Source organism: Alligator mississippiensis, chromosome 1, assembly GCF_030867095.1.
Source record: "Alligator mississippiensis isolate rAllMis1 chromosome 1, rAllMis1, whole genome shotgun sequence".
NCBI classification, from domain to species: Eukaryota; Metazoa; Chordata; order Crocodylia; family Alligatoridae; genus Alligator; species Alligator mississippiensis.
The window spans coordinates 178,144,475-178,167,756 of NC_081824.1; the positions used below are offsets into that span (position 1 = coordinate 178,144,475).

Genomic DNA, 23,282 nt, shown 5'->3' on the forward strand with positions numbered 1-23,282 from the left:
TCACTTGCCGGCAGCGGCAGCCTGCTGTTATCTGGCAGGCAGATCCCGGGTCCCGGGTCCCGGGCCCCGCACCCCTGGGAGGCCTGCGGGCCTGCACCAGACTCCTCCCGGGGTACGGCCCCTGATCTGCCTGCTGGATCACAGGGGGCTGCTGCTCCTGCCTGGGACCTGCGCTGGGCGCAGCCTGCACCCTATGCCAGGAAGATTGGTGCTGCCACTGGTCCCAGGCAGAGCCCCCGCAGCCCTCCCAGGGGTATGGGTGGACCCCTGATCTGCCTGCCAGATGACAAGAGGCTGCTGCTGCTGCCGGCTGGGGCCAGTGGCAACACAAATCTTCCCAGTGCTGGGTCTGGGGTGTGGGCTGCACCCAGTGCTGGTCCCAGGTGGCAGGAGCAGCCTCCTGTGATCTAGCAGGCAGATCTGGGGCCCACCCACACCCCCGGGAGGAGTCTGACAAAGCCCTGCAGCCCTCCCAGAGGAGCAGGCCCCGATCTGTCTGCTGGATGACAGAAGGCTGCTCCTGCTGCCTGGGACTGGTGTTGGGCGCAGTCTGCACCCAGCGCCAGGAAGATTGGTGCTGCCACTGGCCCAGGCAGTAGAAGCAGCCTTCTGTGATCTGGCAGGCAGATCTGGGGCCCACACCCCTGGGAGGAGTCTGGCACAGCTCCTGCAGCCCTAGGACCGGGAAGATTGGCACTGCCACTTGCCCCAGCTGGCAGCAAAAGCATGCTGTCATCCAGTGTGCAGATCCAGGGGCTTGCACCCCTGGAAGGACTAGGAGGTATGCCAGAATTGTCCTGGGTGGCATGGCCCCTGATCTGCACTGGATGACAGGAGGCTGCTGCTGCCAGCTGGGACCAGTGCTGAAGCCAAGTAAGCCCAGCTTCGAAACTCAAAACATTTCAAAACTTTTGAAACATTTCAAGTGCCCTTGTTTCATTACAAAGCTGTTTTGAAGGATTTTGTTTCATCTCAATTGCATTGTTTCGAGCTCGAAACGCATTGGAACAGCTTCAAAACGATACACCCAGAGAAATTTCGCACAGCCCTACCGAGCATCCCTAGCAGGGCTATACTCCAGCTGGGCACCTGTCTAGCTCCAACTAGGACCCCTCTCCCAACTTTTAGCTCAGTACCCTACTGGTTGGGGCACTTGCCTGGGAAGGAGACACAGGTTCTAGGCCCCCCCATACAGAGATTGAACCTACTTCCCAGCAAAATCTTCCAATCACCAGGCCAAGTATTACTCAGACTCCTCCAAAAGTTGGTCCACTGACATGCCAAGAGAGGGAGATCTGTGGGGCCAAGAGGAAGGTAACAGCTAGGAGATTTGTAGCTCAGGGAGATAGATGTTGCCTTAGATCCTAGCCTGGGCTCCTGTTCCAACTGGGAAAGAAAATTTCCCGGTATTATTAGTCATTTTATCCATTAAATATTGAATAGAAGGTGCAGTGAGCCAACTTCAAGACAAGGACTAGTGCAGGGATTGGACAATACCTGGTGTATAGCCCAGTGTTCACAGCCCTTTGCTGAAGAGAGAAAGGGGCAGGAGCATCTAGAATTTGGATCTCCTCTACCCAGGCAAGTGCCCTAACTATTAGACTAGTGGTCAAGAACATGGGAGGGTCCTCTTCGTTTGTCACTTTACTTCCAATGTGTACACATGCAGGACAATCCTATTTCACCATGGGGGGAAACAGAATACCAAACTGTGCATAAGTGAGGAAAAATGCAGTTCTCCATAACTATGAAAAAGGATTTAGACCATAATGTGGCTACACTTGGTATGTTATATACCCTTATGGGTACTGTATGACCAGAAGGATACTGACAAATCAGCAGCAGTTCAAATAAGAGCAACAGGCACAATTTAGGTTTGAAGGAGTGAGAAAGATTAAACCAGCTAACTATGCATGGCTAGTCTGATAGATGACTGTGTGGGTAGGAAGAGCCTGGGTGGGGGAGAAGACACAGGATAACAGTCTAGAGACATTTGAAGGCTGTTAACATTAAGGATGGAGATAAATTATATAGCAGGGTTTAATGACATATAATTGGATGAAAATGAGAAAAGGAAAACAAGGATATTAGGAAGGGGTCCCTGATGGCAATACCCATTGAGCTATAGAATAAAGTCTGAAGAGAAAAGGAGCCCCATTGCATAAGACTTACAAAATACTAGAAAATGAGCTGTAGGAAACAATCCGACCCAGGTCAGGAGATGATTCGGCAGGCCATTTCTAACTCTGATTCCACATAGCACAAATGGTACTATGTGCAAAGACCATAGCTGATACAGTCCTATACAACAGAGAAAACACAACATAGAACCTACGGTACTACAAGAGGCCCTGAACCCCATAGCTGAACTACACAAGGGTTAGTGCCCAAAACAGTATGCGACATGAAAGGGGAATTTTCTAATACTTGGGAAATTTCTAGAGCAAAATGTCAGAACTGGGAGGTATGCTGCTATAGAGAGCATGAGTAGTATTCTCCTCTGTCTCTCTCAGATGGATATCTAAAAAATTAATCAAACAGCTAAATTTGAAAAAAGGAAAGAAAGTAGGAGGGGGGAAAAAACCCTCTATGTGATGTGCTGCTTCTGAACCTTGAGACTTGTCAGATGATGCATTTATAATTTATTAAAAATTCACACAATTTTTGTATTTGGAAAGGGGAAGGGGGAGGATGCCTATTAAAACTGAAGGAGAGAATAGCAGGGCTGTGTTTAAAGACAAGATTAACCAGACTGTATGTCTTTTCAATGTAGCTCATGAATAATTCAGGTTTCCAGGTCCCTTCACACAAATTTGGGGTCTGTTTTGTCTCATTTCCTTTCCCCATATTTTTTTCAGAGCTGGAAAAGGAAAAAAAAGAATCTCTTCCTTGTTTTCAATAGGATCAAAAATGTTGACAAAAATCAAACATGTCAGTTTCACTGGTACAAATTGGAAGCAAGAGAATTGCCTTTAGCCTAGGGACAGACATTCAAAAAGCCTGAGCCTAAATTGATTTAATCTTTACAGGTTAGACTAACCTGCAAAGCTTGAACTGATTTGGAGGTGGATAGACATTCTCTTTTCATTCCAGAAATACAGGCACATGCCTGCAGTGGCTCAGGCTAGAAGCCAGGGGGCGCCAGAGCAGCCCTCCCTCCACAGTGCTGAGCTGAGGGGGGGCATGGCCAGGCCTCCCAGGATGCTCTGATTAGGGAGGAGTTCCCCCCACCACCACAACCAGGAGGGAGTCAGAAGGGAGTTGATAACAAAACATTCAGTTACACAGTTAAACAGAGAGTTGTTAGCATTTATCAGCCCATCAACAAAACAAAAGCATCTCTCATTAGTTCAAGCTCTTACACAACTTTTTCCAAGGAAGGAATGGAGGGACATTACCAGCTACCAGTTGATTAGCTCTAAAAAGCCCTAAGTTGACACTGTTCTGTCTGCTTTTGTCCTGTCTCCCACAGCATGGACTGTAGACAGCATGTGGTATACTAGCTAATGTTGAGAGGTGTCTTTGTAAGGGACAGCAGAGGAGAGAATCCCTGTTTGAGCAGGGAGTGGTGTGAAGGGGGTGAGCAGGAGGAAGTCTGGCAGACACTGCTGTGCCTGCTGTCTCTGCTAGAGCTGCAGCCAGGGAGTAGAGGGGAGAGGCCAGGCTGAAACAGAAAGCAAAGCCCCACCCAGCAAAGCATCTGGGATGCTGTGAGACTCTGGTTTAACTTAAACCAGGAAGGGGTCTGGGATAGGCATTGCATAAACTTGTTTGACCCAAATCAGTTAAGCTTGATACTTCATTTAACCAGGTTTATCTCAAACCAGTTTCAAACTGGTTTATGTGCACTGAACATCTATTCTGTTACAGGTTTAAACTAGTTTCTGATCACTTAAATCGGTTTATGTGTAATGTCTGTCCTTAGCCCTAGTGTACTTCATACGGTGAAACTAAGAGAAAACTGGTCATGTGCCACCAACTGTTACCCTTTTCTGGAAAGCCAATGACCCTTTTATCAGGATTTTAGATGCTAGGAAGCCTTTGAAATTCCACTTGAGAAATTTAAAGATTCTGTCATTCCACACCTTAGGTTAAACTGGAGGAAGTCCTCATCTATATCACCCCCTTGTTGCAAGCAGAGTGAAACAAACTCACAGGCTCTGACTCAAATCTCTAAATTTATAGTGGTTTCTAACATTCAAGGCAAATATTCAATCCAGTTGTTCAAAAATATTGCCTAGAGCCATCTTTGCCTGTACCTGCAGGGCATATCGGTATTGCAGTGCCAGGTACTTTTCCTTTGAAAAATACCAAATGACAGTTTAAAGGAAGAAAGTGTTTCATAGATTTATTTATCAATAGTAGTGTAGCTCAAGGAATTATTTCTACTATTTACTAATAGTCAAGTTTGATTTCCGTCTAGGCAAAACCATTGGTCAATAGAAATACTGAGACAAAAGCAAGAGTTAAGTAAACAACTTTAGCCCGTCAGAATTATTTGAGGCAAGTTATCAAAATAATCGAAGACACATAATAAGAAGGGATCAATACATTAAAACAGTCAAAGGCACAGAGTAATTCTAAGAAAGAATGATCAATAATACCAACAGAACTCTCCGGCATTTAGTGATAAAAGCAATAGACATTCTGTGACATAATCAGAAGGCATCAATACAGTTTAGTTAATGCCGTGCCTGTCCTTCTGCTCTGCAGAAAGGGCAGCCAGGGAAAAATGCTTTCTCTTATCTAAAAAAGAAATCCCTTTTTGCTGTTTGAGGAAAGAATGTAAGCAGAATTCCAAGCGGAAGATTAAGGCCACTGCTTTTTGTACCCCACTATCTGGGACAGTCAGCACCGTACCCTTCTGTCTGGGTGGCTGCCCAGGTCACCCATGCCTGTTTCCAGCCCTGGGGACAGTCAAAACAGTGGAACTGGTATAAATGTTACCCTTCCCTTGAGGCACTTGGCTCCTTTATGGTAAGATCTAGAGTGGGAGAGTTTATGAATGGTGTGAAGGGGGTTATTTGGATTGTCAGTTACTAATACACTGATATACATCCTTACATTGACTAGGTTTCTCCAAAGAACATGGCTGTTTCTTTGTAATTAATTCCAGCTGAACAAATTACTGAATGATACCAGCACTCTGATTCCATGGAGGTAACCTCTTGTTCTTCCTAAGAAGACCCGTCTTTTTCCTGTAGGCACGGCTATTTAAATTAGTACTATGACAATGCCTATTAAATTCAACTGCATTACCAGAGTCCACAGAGCTGGCTGGAACATCTTCAGAGAACTGTGTTTCTTTGGAGCTGGTTTCCAAAATAATACTGCACCTTTTGGGAAGCAATGCTGTTCTTTAAGAAATGAAGCATTCTTCCCTCAGAGTAGATGGCTGGAAGCAGTCTTTTGAATGGCAGACCATTATTGGCACGGATGCAATCTGTTTGTGAGCAATGGCCTTAGGCTTTAATCATTCTTAGAGGCTGTCAGTCCTTCCCTTAGGCAATTATCACTGGAACTGGATTAAATTTTCAGCTGTAACTTTTTTGGTGAAATATGTAGATTCAGCAACACTGAAACATTTGGTCTGATATTTTTCAGGGTTTTTTTTTCTTTGAGGGGAGGAAATCGGAATAATTCAAAACATTTCATTTCCACATTTTCTAACTGAAAGGTTTTGATTCATTTAAATCTGAAATGGAATTTCATTTGGACACATCTTTTAACTTTATTTTAAAAAACATAAACCTTTAAAATGATTTTAAATTGCTTGAAATATAAATCAAACATTTTGTTTCAAGTAAAAAAAAAATCATTTGCTCAGTCATTCAGTCCAAGGCATTTTTTTTTCAATTTGCAAGTTCAAATTGTTATTTGGTGGCTAAACTAAAATGAATTTTTCAAATCCATATTTTCTTCTTACCTCACTGGAATTAGTGATGGCAGTGTGGCTGACATTGCACAGACCCAGACTTCACTGATTTGAGGTCTGTGACACATTACAGGCAGAAGGGCTAAAACATCCACCCTACCAGTCTTCCCTCTCTCCCTGACTCCTTCCAAGCTGTAATGGGTTAGCTCACTGCTGTTCCAAGATCCCATAAATAGAACTTCTTCATCTTTCTTTTAAAAAATGGGGTTTTAAAAAAAACTTTCTTGAGCTTCAAGACATATTTTCTCCTAATATATATATTTTTAAATTATTGCTTTCCTCTGAGAGAAATTTACAAACTATATGACAATTTTGCCCTGCAAAGCTGAACATACTTGTTGTCAAATTCCTGTTTTCAGCATGCCTGGTGGTTTAGGAGAGGGCAGCTGCCACTTAGCTAATCAGTGTCTTCTTCAATCTACCAGCTTCCCTACTGAAGGGACTTCTCAGCAGTAACTATGCCCAAATACTGTGCACCTTGCAATGAAGCAATTCATCCTTAGGGTAAAGCCAGTGACAGGTCACACTCATTTGTTAAATTCAGGGGGGTTTTTTCCCCTCTTGACAGGGAGATGTATAAAGATCATTCCCTCTCAAAAAGATTTCCAGAGATGCACTTTATCTCTAGGTGAATGTGTCACAGAAGTGGAGCTAATTAACTAGAACTCTGTTTAAAGAAAAAGGTTAATATTTTATCTCATGTTTTCTGTCTGGGGGAATAATTAGCTTTGGCAGCATTAACTCTGTCACCTCCCAAGGGAGTGAATGAGAAATTAGATTCTAGAGAGACACATGAAGTAACTGAAAGAAAGTTGGGCAGTGCTTGATCCTTAGCCTAACAATATATCCAGTTGGAGGTTACTTTTTAATAGGAACTAGCTTGAAGCAGAAAATTAAGGGGGGCAAAATTCCCACTCTCAGCAACACACAGCAGGCTCCACTCTGCTTGCTTAATGCCCTCAATTACAGGGGGCACCTTAAATCAAGGCACTGACACTCAATATGAGGTATCTAACCATGAGCATTGTCATCCATGTATGTACCATGTGAGCTCTAACTAAAATCCCTGACTCCAGCACTAGCATGCAGTGAGCTGAGTGTCAAACCCAGGAAGGTTTCTCTGGGTGCAGGCAGTCTCCTCCCCAGTTCTCCCAAAGTTCAGGTCTGGATGATAGAAAGAATGACCCAAGGCCTCTTCACATCACGCATGCAACTCCCATTGACATTTATAAAAGATCTGCTCCAGCCACAGGAGCAGTATATGAACAGAAAGATCAAACTATGTGGATCACTGAGAATAGGGTTACCTAGAGTTAGTATGCAGCAGTTGGAAAAGTTGACACAAGATCCCTGTCCAAGAGATTGTTAAGTGCCATTAACATATTTTCTGATTTATAAGCCAAATGGAATATTTATAAAGTATTTCATATGAACCCAAGACAACTTTGTTTTTGTTTTATTTTCTTCTTGTTGGAATAAAACAGGGAAATATTTCAATTGCAGTTAACCAAAACATTTTGCTTTGGTTTTCAAACACTCCTTCCCTGTTTAAATTAAAGCTTGCTGATTTTCAAAAAGAACAAAAATGTTATTTTAAAATGAAAAATAGAAACATTTCATTTTGAAATGATCCAAAGGAACTGTTTTGACATTTTCTTGTGGGGGGGTTTTCAGCAGAAACCATTTACCAGATTCAACCAGAGTTCACAAGTTGTTTCACTCTCTCTGAAACTGCATCTATCAGCATTTATTTCACCAAAGATAAATGTCACTCCAGTCTAGTTAAGTCATGATGGGTAAGAAAGTGCTGACCAGTCCTGGCAAAATATGTAGAGAATCAAATCAAACTCTTCACAATAGACCTTTGTGTATCCAGCACACAGACATCCTTCTTTCTCTAAGGAGTAATATTAAGAACAAAGAAAGCTGAAGGGGGAAAAAGAGCCAGCATGTATGAAAAATATTCTAGTGTATTATGGCACACACTGTGATCTTTCACCAGCTCCATGTTTATCCAACAGCAAGTGAATTCTCTCTCCACGCACCCCTCAGCTCCATCTCATACCACTGTTTCTCTTGCTTCTGGTCTGTGGACACATTGCCAAGGACCTGAGTTTATGGTTGGGATGAGTGCATCATTACCTTAAGTTGTGCAGGGTCTCATGGGTAAAAGTATCAAAATCTACACCATCGATGTTTTCTGAGGGGCAAGATTTCAATCAGAGACTTCCCACAATTCTTCTTGATCAGGGTCCACCTGTTCACTACCCCCAGACCACTCTAGCACAGCGACCGTTTTCCTCTGCATTCCTAGCACTTTAAAATTTACCCTGTCCTGCAAGACAGTGGTGGAGTGGGAAGGGAAGCTCTTCTTTTTAACAGACCCTTAGGGCTATTCAGTAGAATTTGCCCTGTGGGCTAGGCAATGCCATGCTAGCTCAGAATAATTTTAGTCAGCCAGGACCTCAGTTAAAAGAGCGAGAGTGCCTTTTGGAACCTACAAATCCCCAATCCTAGGCACAGGCATCAAGGCCTTTTCCACTTTGCATATCTTCTTAAACTAGATCTTCCCCTTTGTCCCTATCAAGAATGGAGCTCAGGAACATTTTTCTGCTGCACCAGCGGGTGCCATCACTCACACTCACAGCGGAGCTCCTTCCTGCCCTTTCATATATGCTAGCTTTACCCTCCAGAAAAATGAATAACTCAGCAACTTAATGGATGTGTTTTCATGCAGTCAAAACAACAGCCTATATATTTACTTCAGATCCCTGTATTATCTGGCACACTTCTGAACCACCTCCTAGGAGTTGTCAGCATCTCTGGATGATGTTTTCCCTTTTATTCAGAATTAAAGGCAAAAAGCTTGAACATTTTCATGATGAATTTGAAAGGCAGCTCTGCCACTGCAGACTCAGCATCTTCACCTACCAGGTGCTTGCAGGTGGACCTAGGGAGAGCTGACCTGCCTATGAGGAAAGATGGGCTGGTAGTGCTGCTCACTGGAGCTTTACTTTGGTGCTCAGCACTTAACTGTAGAGATAGCTCCCCTCCACAGGCTCCAATGCCAATTTATTGATAACCTTCCCTACACTGCTAACCCCTTCTGGCTCTGGCTCTCTGTCCTCTCCTAGCCTTTCTTCCCCCTATGCAGGACAATACTTTTCATGAGTTACTTACCAATACCAGCTGGCTCCATAACATCCTTGCCACCACCAAACCAGGCTTTTCCCTGCCATGCCCTCTCTTATACAAAGCTGCAGTGTCTTGGCATGGCAAAGACTTTTCTCTCATTTATACTGTTGTAATCCTGAAGTGACCACACCAACTTTAATGCACAATTTATAATGTGTGTTAGGTCCAGCCTACAGTAAAGGGTAGGCCAGTGCAAAGCGGCTTGTATTTGCTTCAGATTCGGATTCAGCTGATTCGGGGGACAGTGTCTCGATTCAGTGATTTGAATCACTGTTCTGATTCCATTCAGTCGAATCTGACTCAGAAATTTGGCAGCAGCTGAATCTCCTAATCAGCCAGGCCAGCCTCATCCCCCACCCCTCTCCCAGCCCAGCAACGGTTGCACCCGCCCGCCCCAGCTCCCAGCACTTGAGGGAAAAAAAGCCCCGGCTCAGCAGGTGCTGCCGGGCAGGGGGTGATCTCCACTGCCCCCCACTGCATGGGGGGCGCTCTGCACAAGCCCCCCCCCCCCCCATCGCCACTATCCCAGCTCCCACACGGGTGCCTTGCACAGGCCAGCTCAGGCCCTTTAAGAAAAAAAAAAAACCTGACGAAACCCCAGGACGCACTGCTGCTGCCGGCGGGGGGGGTGATCCCCATTGCCCCGCACCATGCGGGGGGCTCTGCAGGAGCTCCCAAAGCCCCAAGGCTGCACCAGGAGCAGTGAGTCCGGGGTCTTTTCTTGGCTTTTTTTTTTTCTTAAAGGGCCAGAGCCCCAGCAGGCAGGGCAGCTGTGGGGGGGGGGGCGGGGAAGCAGGGGGGTGTTGAGGGGGCTCGTGCAGAGCCCTCCATGCAGCATTGGGCAGCAGAGATTGCCCCCCTGCCCAGCAACACCCAGTGAGCACTGGGGCTGTTTTTTAAAGTACGGAGCTGGGGCAGGCAGGGGCTAGGGGAGTGGGCGAGGGTCCGGGGTGAGCTGGCAGGGCTCCCCACATTGGTCCCCTCCCCACTCCCCTGCCACTAGTACTTACCAGCTCGGAGTGGCTGCAGCTTCCTGCTGCAGCCACCGGGGACTGCCCAAATCATCAAAGCTCTCCAAATCTTTGCCAAAGTTTCAGAAAGCTTTGAATCAATTCAGACCTTTAAATTGGTCCCCTGATTCAATTCGGATTTGGAGATTTGGCCGCTGAATCTCCTCCAAATGGAATCACCACCCAAAGGTTTGCACAGCCCTAGTAAAGAGATCTGTTGGACTAAATTCACCACTACGGGAAAGAAACTCCACTGAAATCAATAGAGCAGCAGCCATTTTGCTGCAGTGAATTTAGCCCACTAATAATTGTTGATCCTTATCTGTTTCTTGATAGATGACTAGAAATTGCTTGTTGACCGAGCTTACCAGGGGGAAAAAAAGCCCTGCACCAGCAGTTGTAGGAAATGAACAGCCACAGGCTAGTTTTTCAGAGGCTGCTGATCACAATGGAAACCTGGGTTAAATCCTGGTACCCATGACAAGCAAATCTCTTCTAAACAGCTTGGGGCCTGATTCTCTTTTCACAGGGGTTAACCCCCCCATGAAACAGCATTGATTTGGGGGTGGGAAGAGGGGGCATCCCAAAAGGAGATCCCTGAGGACAAGAGCTGACTGACTTACCACAATGGAGCAGTATCTTCCCTGCCCTTTGACAGGATCTGTCTTGCTCTGGGAGCCAGCATGGTGCAAAGGTACCATAAAGGATGCTTGTACCACTGGCTACACTGACCAAGGACACTGCTTCAGATCTTGCAATGGCTGTGTGATAGGTAATTGTGCAGCCACCTAAGAAGAGATGTGCTCCTTTCACCCTCTTCATTACTTGGTCAGGACAAATGCCAATCCAACCCTTTGTGGTAACTACCTTTCTCACTTTATGCTCTCTCAGCCACCACCATCCCTAATATATTTCTTCTCCTTTTTACTATAATCAAAATGAAAATACTTGAAACAGGAAGATAAAAGTGTGCACATTTCTCTTCATGTTTCCTGGAGCCCTGGATCTCCTGCCTGTATCAAAAAGTTGAGGCACCTCTGAAATGGTCTCAGAACAGCTTGCACCATGGGTACCCCAAATGACACAACTCATTGGCAAGATCATGGTACTTTCCAATTCATGGTTTGGAGTATTAGCAGAATTCACAAGTATTACTAGGCATTACTTCACAGGGGTCAGGATGTGAACACTTCTGTTATGTGCCTTCCATCTGAAAAAAACACAAGGCCAACCACCAGCTCAACTTTACATGACCCCGGGACCCCACTATCCCACTGTCCAAAACTAGTTTACCTTGGAGTCACCCTCAATCGAACCTCTCATGCAACAACACATCATGAAGACAAAAGCAAAGGCGAGCACTTGTAACAACATTCTATATAAGCTCACCAACTCGGAATGGGGAGCTAGCCCCTCAACCATCTGAATCACTGCTCTGGATCTTAGCTTTTCCCCTGCTGAACATAGAAGAGATGTGTACATGCTAAGCACCTTAACCCATTTTGAACGGTAGCTACCATTGCATCACAGGATGTCTGAAGCCTACCAGCCTAAATAGCATGTACCCACTGGCTGGGATTGCTTTGCCTGACATGAGAAGAGCAGTGGCCAGCAGGATAAGACAATTGAGACAAACTGAAGGTGCAAGACACCTGCTATATGACCATCCCACAGCACACAAATGTCTGAAGTCACACAGGAGCTTCCTCACCAGCACCCAACCTCTCAGTGCCGCACCCAAGAAGACACAACTACAGATGTGGAATGACAGGCCGAAGAAAATACCTGGCAGTGGAAAAATGGATGTTCCAGTGGGCAAGTGTTTACCACCAAAGGGCTGATAAACCATGGCAAATGTGGTGATGTCTCAACCACCTATGTACTGGAGTCAGATATTCCAAGGAACTAATGAAGAAGTGGGGCTATACTCCTGGTTCAACCATCTGTGACTGCAACACAGAGCCTCAGACCATGCAATACCTGCTACAATGCCTGCTGCTTGAAGGCATATGTACAATGAAAGACCTCACAAAGTAACAAAATGGTCAAATGTTGTATAGAGACATGAGAAGACAGTACTTTCTAGTCATGTAGCTAGTACCCAGCCATTTGCTTCACCTGCCACCAAATGTGAGTTTCCAGATAAGTTTACAGTCCTTGAATTCAGCACTTTCCCTGTAAGTGCTTTCCCCAATATTGTGTCATGCACAATGGGTACACCTGTCTCTTACATTGAATTTAATAACACCCCCTACAAGTACCTCTTCAGTTGGTTACATGAACAGAATTTGGTTTTAAGCACTGTTAAGCATCAGGTATTTCAAAGAGCTATAGCCATGACACAGATACAGAGCATATTACAGCAGGGGCAAGCAATTATTTCAGGCAGAGGGCCGCTTACCGAGTTTTGCCAAGCTGTTGAAGGCCACATGGGTAGCTCCGCCACTTGACAGGTGCCCCGCCCCCTGGTCGCTACTGGAAGTCCCTCCCCCTAACCTCTGAGCTTTGCCACCAGAAGTCCCTCTCCTTGCCCCCAGAAGTACTCCTTCCGGCAAGCGGTTTTCCCATCTTGGAACCAGAAAAATACCAAATTATATTCTAAACAGCAAACATCTAAAACATTCAGTAATTTGATTTAAAAAAATATTTTTGTCCTGGTTTACATGTACAGTGCACATAGAGATGATTGTATATAATAGCTTAAAATGAAACCTTACTCTTGTATATTGTGAGGGAGTGGGTATAGGCGTGTCGGGGGCTGTGGGTATGTGGGGTGTGGGGGAGGGTGTGGTTGTGTCTGTGGGGGGTGGATAGGTGTGGGGAAGTGGGGTGAGGGAGCATGTGGGTGTGTGTGAATATGTGGGGTGTTGGTGGGTATGGGGCTTGTGGGAGCCTGTGTGTGGGGGTGGCTGGGGTGTCTGAAAGTGTATGTATATGTGTGTGGGTCTGCATGCATGGCAGTGCGAAGGGGTGTGTGGGTGCATGTGTATGGTGGGGTGTACGTGTGGGGCTCACCCTATGGATGTGTACACACACACACACACACACACACACACACACACACACACACACACACAGTCCCCTCCAACTCCCACTCCCTCCCCCCCAGGGTACTGGTGTGGGCCCTGTGCTCCTGCAGTCCAGCGATGCAGCCTGGAGGCATGTGGTGCAGGAGGAGTGCTGGCAGGAAAGCAGGGAAATGGCTGGGGGTGGGTTGCGGCTGGGTTGCTGCATCCTGCTGCGGCTCCCCCTGGGTCCTACTGCCCCTGTCTCCTGTCATCTTTGGCAGGTACCCAGGAGCAGATAAATATTTTCAAATTTTTTAGGGGCCCTATGGGTCAGGTAGAATGGCCTAGTGGGCCAGACCCAGCCCAAAGACCATATTTTGCCTACCCCTGTATTACAGGGAAGTTTAGAGGGAAGTTTAGAGAGGAACTAGATTTCAACAAGATTGGGATGGCTGGGGTCAGATTCTGATGCCTGTTATAGTAATATAAATGTGAACAACCTTCACTTGAGGTCACTGAAGCTACCTTGGGTATATTTCATAGATTTCATAGACATTAGGGCTGGAAGGGACCTCAGAAGATCATCAAGTCCAGCCCCCTGCCCAAAGGGCAGGAAGTCAGCTGGGGTCATAGGATCCCAGCAAGATAAGCCTCCAAATTTCTCTTGAAGGTGTTCAATGTAGGTGCTTGAACCACGTCCAATGGCAGGCTATTCCAGACGTTGGGGGCTCGGACAGTAAAGAAATTCTTCCTTATGTCCAGTCTGAAATGGTTTTGCAGTAGTTTATAACCGTTCGACCTCATCATCCCTTGGGGCGCTCTGGTGAACAAACGTTCCCCCAGATACTGGTGGTCACCCCGATAAACTTATAGGTGGCCACCAGATCACCCTTGAGCCTGCGCTTTCCCAGGCTAAAGAGCCCCATAGCTCTCAGCCTGTCATCATGAGGTCTGTTGTCTGACCTCTGATCATGCACGTGGCTCTTCTCTGGACTCTCTCAAGCTTCTCCACATCCTTTTTGAATTGTGGGGCCCAAAACTGGATGCAGTACTCCAGCTGTGGCCTCACCAAGGCTGAGTACAAGGGGAGAATGACGTCCCAGGATTTGCTTGAGAAGGGATGCAAGCCAGCATTTTGCTCGCTTTATTAGCTGCAGCATCACATTGCAGGCTCATGTTCATCTTGTGGTCAATGATGAGCCCAAAGTCTCTTTCTTCTGTAGTACTAGCCAGCATAGCACTGCTGAGCCTATAAGGATGCTGCAGGTTTTTCCTCCCAAGGTGGAGAACCTTGCATTTTTCAGTGTTAAACACCATCAGGTTCTTATCCGCCCATTTGCTGAGCCTGTCCTGGTCAGCTTGGATCGCCCTCCTGTCTTCAGGGGTGGATGCTTTGCCCCAAAGTTTGGTGTCATCAGTGAACTTGGCCAGTCTACTTCTGACTCCAATGTCCACATCGTTAATGAAGATGTTGGACAATATAGGTCCAAGGACAGAGCCTTGGGGGACCTTGCTGGTCACAGGGCACCATGACGATTGACTTCCATCAATTACCACCCTCTTGGTCTGACCACGGAGCCAATTTCCCAGCCAGCAGATCGTGGTGGACCCAAGGCCACAATTGGCCAGTTTCACCAAGAGGTGATCATGGGATACCAGATCGAAGGCTTTTTTGAAGTCAAGATATATGACATCAATCTCTTCTCCCTTGTCCAAATGATAGGTCACCTGGCCATAAAAGGAAATGAGATTGGTCAAGCAAAACCTACCTGCTACAAACCCATGCTGGCTATCCCTCCTGATGTTGGCGTCTGCTGGTCCATTAAGGATGGCCTCTTTAATAAACTTTTCTAAGATCTTCCCTGGCATAGAAGTCAGGCTGATGAGCCTATAGTTTGCCAGTCCACTTTCCTCCCTTTCTTGAAGATAGACACCACATTGGCCTTCTTCCAGTCTTCAGGCACTACACCAGAGCACCAGGAGTTCTCAAAGATCTGTGCCAGAGGCTGGGCTATGATTCTCGCCAGCTCCTTGAGTACCCTGGGGTGTAGATTGACAGGGCCAGCTTTCTTGAAGGTATCCAGCCTCTCAAGGTGTTCCTTTACGAGGTTCTCTTTGATGGAGGGCAAGGGATCTCCCTCACCCAGACCTCCCTGTCCCGTAGTGGGCATGGGCGTCCCATGGGACTGATGAAAGACCGACACAAAGTACCCATTTAATAGGTTGGCTTTTTCCTGGGCGTCAGTTATCCCATCTGGTTCAGCAGGGGTCCAATGTTGCCCTTGCTTTTCCTCCGGCTACCCACATATCTGAAAAAGGACTTTTTATTGTCCTTGATACTCGAAGCTAGTTGGAGTTGCAGCCTTGGCTTTCCTGGTTTGCTCCCTACAGGACCAGACCAGTACATAATATTCCTCCTTGGAGGTGAATCCCATCCTCCATCCTTTGTAGGTCTTTCTTTTTAGCCTCAGGAGGTCTGCTAGATCCCTGAAGAGCCAAGGGGGCTGTTGTGCCCTCTTGCTGCCTTTCCTCCAAGATGGAATAAAATTAGCTTGTGCCTTGAGGATCACTCCCTTGAGGAGCAACCACTCTTCCTGGACTCCTCTCCCCCTGGGGTTGTAGTCCCCTAGGGCCTCACTGACAAGCCTCCTGATATGCTGGTGCAAATGAGCTTACCGTCTACATCCTTGAATAGTGACCACAGCTCATGATGTCTTTTAACAACTTCAAGGGCCCAAGGCAGAAATTTAAATGCAAAGGCCAAAAGCATCCAGTTCTATGCTTAGACTCATCTCTCATCTTAATACTGCAACTCATTCACTCTGGGTTTACTCCAATCTAACTCCACTACATCACTGGAGAACCTCCTGATTTACTCTAGTATAAATGAGAGAAGAATCTACCCTTACATTTTTACAGCAGTGCAACGACCTTGCTTTAACTGCATATTTTCTATACTGTGTATGTTAAAAACTAAAAATATATATATATATTTTAAATATTAGCTGTGAGGAGACAGAGGAACAATAATAAGTCAGCCTCAGGACCCTGCTGGGTTCAGCTGCGATAAGCATTCAGCAGAAAGCCAGATATTCTGCATAGAAACTGAACCTATAAAACTTGTGAGAACAGAATGTCAGGTTGTGGAAAACCAACAGTAAACAGCCTGTGGTGGTTCTCCCAAGAGAAAACTGTAAGAAAACCAGATTTGTTTAAAGTTGAGAAAACCTTCTCTTGACTCAGGGGAAGGAAAAGCTTTTAAGCGTGGTTCAAACATGGAATGAGGTTTGGAGGCCCTTATTTTATCCCAGTGGTTCTGTAACAGACACTCCTCCTGCACCCAGCACCCACCTTGTCCAGAGGCTTGTAACCAGCCAGAATTTAGCCAAGACCCCTCTCAATTATTTAGATAGGAAAAGTAGAGTGAGACAGTCATGACCCCTGCCCCCTGTTGTATTCCAACCAGGTCATTCAAGAAATCACACCAGACTACGGGCCAGTTCCTTCCTAATTGACACTGACAGAAAATGAGATGCCTCCTCCTGAAGCCAATTTGGAGTTGGCTAGCCACATTTATGTTAGCATCTATGCTAGTACACAAGAGAAGAATCTGGCCTATCTGCACAGGATTCCCATTGTGTCCCTCTGACTTTGCATCTCCTCTTATCCTGAAATTTAGGGAATTTGGGCTCCAGACCGAAAAATTTCCACACCCTGCCTCAAGAGTGAGACTGGATCAAAGCAAGACATGGCTTTCCTCAGAGAACAAGACTGGGAGGCAGGCTTTAGTGGCAAAAAGCAGCTGATTTTCCCCTGAGTTTCTTGACTCACAGTGCTTTCAAATGTGCTCTCTGCTTCTTCAAAATTTTCCCTGTTATGCACAAAGTAGGAGAATTAATCTCCCTTTATTATTCAGACAAAAACCTTGAAGTAAAGCTGGAATTTGCTGGAGGGCAAGGGCCTCAGGAGAGTGAACGTCACTTGACAGCCCTGAATCTGAAATACCAAACTCTCCAATGAAATGACTCAAATAATTCACCCCACTGGAGTGAGTGGAAGGCTCTGTGTTTCCTTTGACTGCTTGGCCTCCAAGGCTTTCGGTTTTGACAAGCTGTATTCTGAAATGGCTTCAGCCTGTTGACACCTTCCTTGATAAGTTTCCACTGGAAGGCATACCTACTCGGCCCTTTACAAGTATTTCAGGCAAATACCACAGTGAGGTGATCACATGTATTGGCTTAAGATGGACTGTAGAAAGGAAAGCACATAATCAGTTCAGTATCTGTCTCATGAGACTAAGTAAGTTTAGTGCTAGTGAAAGGTGCAGAAACTATTGTAATCTTGTATTTAGATACAGAAAGGATGCAGTCAGATAAGGCTTCCCCTGCAGTTATGCCAGATGCCTCCACCTAGGTCTAGCAGGTTTAGAATAATAAGGGAGGTCAATTTCTTTGCTCCTTAGCTTCCATGACAAGGTAGGGGTTATGGGTCTGTTTTTGTGATGTGAACACCTGTTCCACTGAGAAGCAGGCTAAACCACCAACTAATTTCACATTGACCATGAAGCAGCCATCAGTGGGCAATGATTTGCATTCACAATTGCCCTGAAAGGAGGGTGGACAAATAATTCAAGATTCCCCAAGTCCTCTCCCAGTGAGAACTGCCCTGTGCTTACACAATAGTGCTACCAGACAGTGCTAAGGCACAGAATTGCTGCTGGCAAAATGACAAGTTCCATAGGGTGACAGTGCATGGCCAATTCCAGGGTAAAGGTAAAAATACTCAGAAGGGTTAAAGTCTGAAGGGCTGGATTTTGGGTCAGGTAGCCACAGAGTAAACCCTGAGTTCAAGGCTCCTCAGAACTACATAAAAGTAAATTGGGGCAAGAATCATAGGATCATAGGAAAACAGGGCTGGAAGGGACCTCATACAGTCATCTAGTCCAGCCCCCTGCTCAAGGCAGGCTCACCCCTGACGAAACCACCTCAACCAAGTGTCTGTTTAACCTGCTTCTGAAAGTTTACAAGGATGGAGATTCCACAGCTTTCTGAGGTTCCAATGCCTGACCACCCTTATAGACAGAAAATTCCTCCTAATCTCCAGCCTAAATTTCTCCTGCTGCAGATTGAGGCCATCGCTCCTAGTCCTGTTCCTTGAAGCGACAGAGAAAAGCCCATCTCCATCCTGTCTATAATCACCTTTCAGGTACTCCAAGACTGTTATCAAATCTCTCTCGGTTTTGTCTTCTTCAGGCTAAATAATGCTAGTTCTTTCAGTCTTTCCTCACAAGTCTCATCTCCCAGGTCCCTGATCGCTTTTGTTGCTCTGCACTGGACTCTTTCCAAACTGCCCATGTCTTTCTTGAAGTGTGCATCTCAGAAGTGGACACAGGCCTCACCAGTGCTGAACAAAGTAGAAATATCTCTTCTCTTGATTTGCAAGTGACACTCCTAATTCAACCCAGGATGCTATAGGTTTTGTGGGGGTTTTTGCAAGAGCACATTATTGGCTCATGTTCAGATTATAGCCTTCTTTAACCCTTACTGCAGCCTACCCAGTCGTTTCCCAATCTGGTTTTGTGCATATAGTTATTCCATCCCAAGAGCAGGACCTTGTACTTGTCCTTGTTGAATCTCAACTCACTGACTGCAGAGCATTTCTCCAGTCTATCCAGGTCATTCTGGATCCTAGTCCCACCCAATTTAGTGTGACTCACAAATTTGCTAAGCATGCATTCAATCCCATCATCTAAATCATTAATGAAAATGTTGAACAATACCGGACCCAGGACAGACGCCTGGGAAATCCCACCTGATACCATCTTGCAACTAGACATTGAGGACTACGCACTTAATAAGATGATCCAACCAGTTAAGCATCTTCCATATAGTACTTTTGGTTAGGCTGTATTTCTTTAGCTTGTTAATGGGAATGTCATAGGAGACAGTGTCAAAAGCCTTGCTAAAGTCAAGGTATATCACATCTACTGCTCTCCCTTAATTCACAGATCCTGTCACTTTATCATAGAAGGCAATCAAATTGATCAGGCATGACTGGCTCTTAGTAAATCCATGCTGACTGGTGCTGATCACCTTGTTCTCCTCTACATGCTTCACAATGCTCCATGACCTTTCCAGGTATAGACATCAGGCGGAATGATCTGTAGTTCCTTGGATCCCCCTTCTTTCCTTTAAAGATGGGCACTATATTTGCCCTTTTCCAGTTGCCTGGGACCTCACCCAAACTCTAGAAGTTCTAAAAAAAGATAACAAATGACTCAAATTTACCTTAGTCAATCCCTTCAGTACCCTCAGGTGCATCCCATGTGGCCCTCAAATCACCTGAGGTACACTAGGGTGAGACTGGTTAAGGGTGCTGTAGCAGAGCTATTAAGTGTTTCGGTCCAAAGAGATGAGTTGAAGCTTTTCTGCAGACTTCTGACAAAGGTCACCCACAATTGATTGAGCTGTGAGTGGTCATCAGGCAGGGGACACAAAGGAGGCTGGATATGAAGTTAGCAACAGACACTAGCGTGCCTTACCCACATTAGTCCAGTGAGCTGTCTAAGTCTGGAGTGGACCTTGAAATTGGAGAGTCGTTCACAGGAGAAAGGGGATGTCTGACTCTGCAGGGCGTGAGGAAAGATGCTCTGGTAGGTAAAGTACTGGACAGAGCATCAGTTCTAGGCTCTGCCACACCCTTCCTGTGTTAATCCAGAGCAAACAACTTTATCCTGTCTGAAACTGGTCCCAATTGTAAAATGGTGCTCCCATTCCTCCCATTTTGTGTCTGTTTAGATTGCAAGCTCATTGGGGCAGAGTTGAATGCCTGTTCTGTATAAGTATACCACAGAGCACAATGGATCCCTGATCTCAGTTGGCATCCATACAGACTACTGTATTACACATAAACAACAACAAGAGAAATTTGGTATGCAGGGCAGATCATAGCCTTCTCAAAGGCATTTTGTTCTGATGCAGGCTTATTCCTTCTCTCATTTAATCCAATTTACAGTTTAGTGCAGTTTAATTTCATTGGTGTTTCTCTTGATTTACACCTACATAGATGATAGAGAGGCCTATAGTGTCTGGAAAACAGAAAAGAGATGAGTAAAACAAGCACTGCAAGGACATCTACACAAGCAACTTCAAAGCCTGCTACACAAATGTAAACAGCTGGGAGAGCAATGCTACAAATCATGTGCACTATGAGCAAGGTTTGTAAATTATGCCGACTGTTGCAAAATACTGCATTAGAAATGGGTCTGGGCCAAGAGCGACACACAGAAGTTCTTGAGGGCTCAGCAGTTTCTGCAGCAGAAGCTGGTGTTTATTTATGATTAATACTGGTGGAGGCTATGCATCTCTGACTGGTTTGTTTAGCTATCAACCAATCTGTAATACAGACTCCCAAGTATGCACAGGTGAGCTCGGTGACTCGAGTTCTCAGCAGCTCATACAAACAGTTTCTCTGGGTTTGGGCCATAGATGTGCATGCTCTAGCTTTCAGTTTAAGTTTCAAGTTCAAACTTTACCCATAAACTCAAGATGAAGTTCTGCTGAAATGCAACTCTGATGCTCAGCCACAGAGCAAGTCATGTTTATTAAGACCTAAACATGGTGCTAAGTTGCAAGGTCCTGAGCAGAGTCTTCCCCAGATTTAGTGCTTGGATCTTGGCTTACCTATCTATACTCACAAGCATATTGGATTCACCCAAGGGGACAAGAAAGACACTGTCACTGTAAGCGCAAGTGGGGATAAACTGACCATAAATAAACATATAGGCTGGAAATTACAAGCAGGTTTCTAACCATTAGGAGTTCTGGAGCACCCTTCCAGCAGGAGCAGAGGAAAGGGGGCAGCAAAAAAGCTAACTACTTTTATAACTTGGTAAATCTGTTATAAAGATGATATGAAACAGGTGCTTGTGACAGCAGAGGGAATAGATCTGATGACACAAGAGGTCCCTTCCAACACCAGGGTATGAGCAGACAAACAAATTATACCAAGTTAAAGGTTGTGGGGTAGTCGTAGGGAAAGGGAAAGACCTTACTGTACATCAGCTGATCTTCAGTCACCAATTCATGTGTCCTTCCTATCCCAAGGTAAATGGAACCTAAACCTTGGTTATTTAGCAGTTGTTTCAATCTGAGGCAAATTGCCCACCTTTAATTTTCACTTAGAGTGCTGATGTAGCACCTTTCTGCCAGATGGATCCACAAGGACCTTAGACATGATAGAGAAGGAGGAGGATCTTACTCGCCCAGAACAAAAACACTACCACCTCCAGGGCAACACTGAAAGTGTTCTTGCACATACCAATGCTGTGCAGCACTTCTTCACAACAGGAAAAGAAATGGTTAGATTTCTCTGGCTTGCTGACCTGGCTATATTATGTAACCATGGTCTGAATTCCACCTGGAGGGATTAACATCTCTATTATGAAGTCACTGGCATAAGAATGGATAATGACCAATCCCAAGATGACATGGGATACCCCGTAGATGCAAACATGTTAGATCCTTGTTTCACAAACTGCCAGTGGTCTGCAGACAGCTGGTTAGTCACATTAACTCTCTGACCTGTTTTCACCTGCAGAGTGGTATTTAAAGAATCTAGATCTATTATAAGATCCTTTCCCAATGTTACTTTACCATGAAGGTTATCACAGGGGTTTCCAAAGGTCTGGTATTTGACTGAGTATGAGGCACGAAGGGGAGAACATCTCTATTAAGCTGTTTTACATCCTATGAAAGAAGTTTAAGAACCTGTACTTTAGTTTTAAGCCACCAAGTGATGAACTGGAGAAACAAAACATCATTCATTTTGTTTGGTCCCAATTTATCTTCAAAACACAAAGCATTTCACATTGGCAGAGTCCATTTCTCCAGAGTCCTCTCTCATCATTATCTACCAGATTCTGGCCCAAGCACAATTTTTTTCAAACAAAATCACAAAGTAACAACACAAGGTTCTCAGAGCTCAGGCCCTGCTCTTCTCCTCTGAGGCGGGCAGTTCACACCTGGCTTTTATCCCCACTTGGTTTGATGGATTGTTCACACACTCCAATCCCCAGAGAGTCCAGTTTGAGAAGGTCACAGGGAAAATTAGGTGTCAGTTGCTAAGCTCCAGAGACAGGAGGGACCAAGAGAAATAAGTGATTAAGCCATTTCCTGCTGAAGACATTTCCATCTTGAATGAATTCCCAACTGTTACCTTTTCACAAATGCCTCTTGGAAAGGTCACATTTTGCTCTTTCCTTTCAGGTCAGCTGCAAGTTGTAGGAAGCTGAGGCTGAGAGAAAGAGAAGTCTAGCTCTCCTGTCTGACTCAGCTAATCCAGCCTCAGATCTTCCTGCCAGCAAATATCTTCTTTTGGCAAGAGAGCCCAAGTGACATACAGGATGTGGCCCAAATATAACAAATCTTATTTTGGAATGAAATCAGTCTCCTGAATTTGCCCAGAGAATATGCTAGCAGCCAGAACCCCAGAGCAGGGGACACAACAATCTCAGTTGGGTGCTATTGGCTCTGGTGTGTGGGGATTGGCAGCTAATACTAAAATATGGAAGAAAGAGGGATCCAAAATCCATTATATCCAGTAGCCTAAGCATCACACGGCACAGGCTGAGAGCCCAGTTACACAATACTTAGTGTTCCAGAGTGCAATGAATTTACAAGAATAGCCCCAGTGATGTCAATGGGAGTTTGCTTAAGTGGGCACCACGGGAACTGGTCACTTGAGTGGGTGAAGAACTCAGTAAAGAGAACAACACACTGGCTTAAGGCAAGTGCAACCTCCCAGAATACAGCTATGGTAGCACACCTCATCTCGAGCCACATCCAAGCTTTGCCAATACTCCTAAGTCCTGATATGAAACATCTGCTGCTGTTCTGTTATGCACCTGTCACTGTCCTCCTTATATATATCTCTGCCAGTCCCCTTTAATCTTGATTTGCAGCAGTTTCCTGGCCCCCACCATATGCACAGCTTAAATATAAAACAGGTTGTCATGCAACACCACCAGTTACAAGTCCGTAAAACAAAGTTCGCATTCACATAATTGAGAGTCCAGACAACTAAGGATCTAGTGTAGCACTCTGTATAAGTAGGAAAAGAGCATGAGCTAAACTA

At 45.4% G+C, this 23,282-nt stretch overlaps 1 protein-coding gene across 2 annotated transcripts in view; it reads right to left on the reverse strand.

Moving 5' to 3' along the window:
* The window catches only part of GALNT14 (polypeptide N-acetylgalactosaminyltransferase 14), a 237,458-nt gene that overhangs the window by 98,839 nt on the left and 115,337 nt on the right, over positions 1-23,282 (reverse strand). Inside the window, exon 1 of one of the 2 annotated variants that reach the window (XM_019483098.2) lies at positions 5,927-6,027. The exons of the other annotated variant lie outside the window; for it this stretch is intronic. Within the exon in view, the coding sequence (XP_019338643.2) occupies positions 5,927-6,003 (77 nt within the window). The 5' untranslated portion in view covers positions 6,004-6,027. Of the gene's footprint in view, positions 1-5,926; positions 6,028-23,282 lie in introns of those variants that run through there. 2 annotated transcript variants of the gene reach the window in all.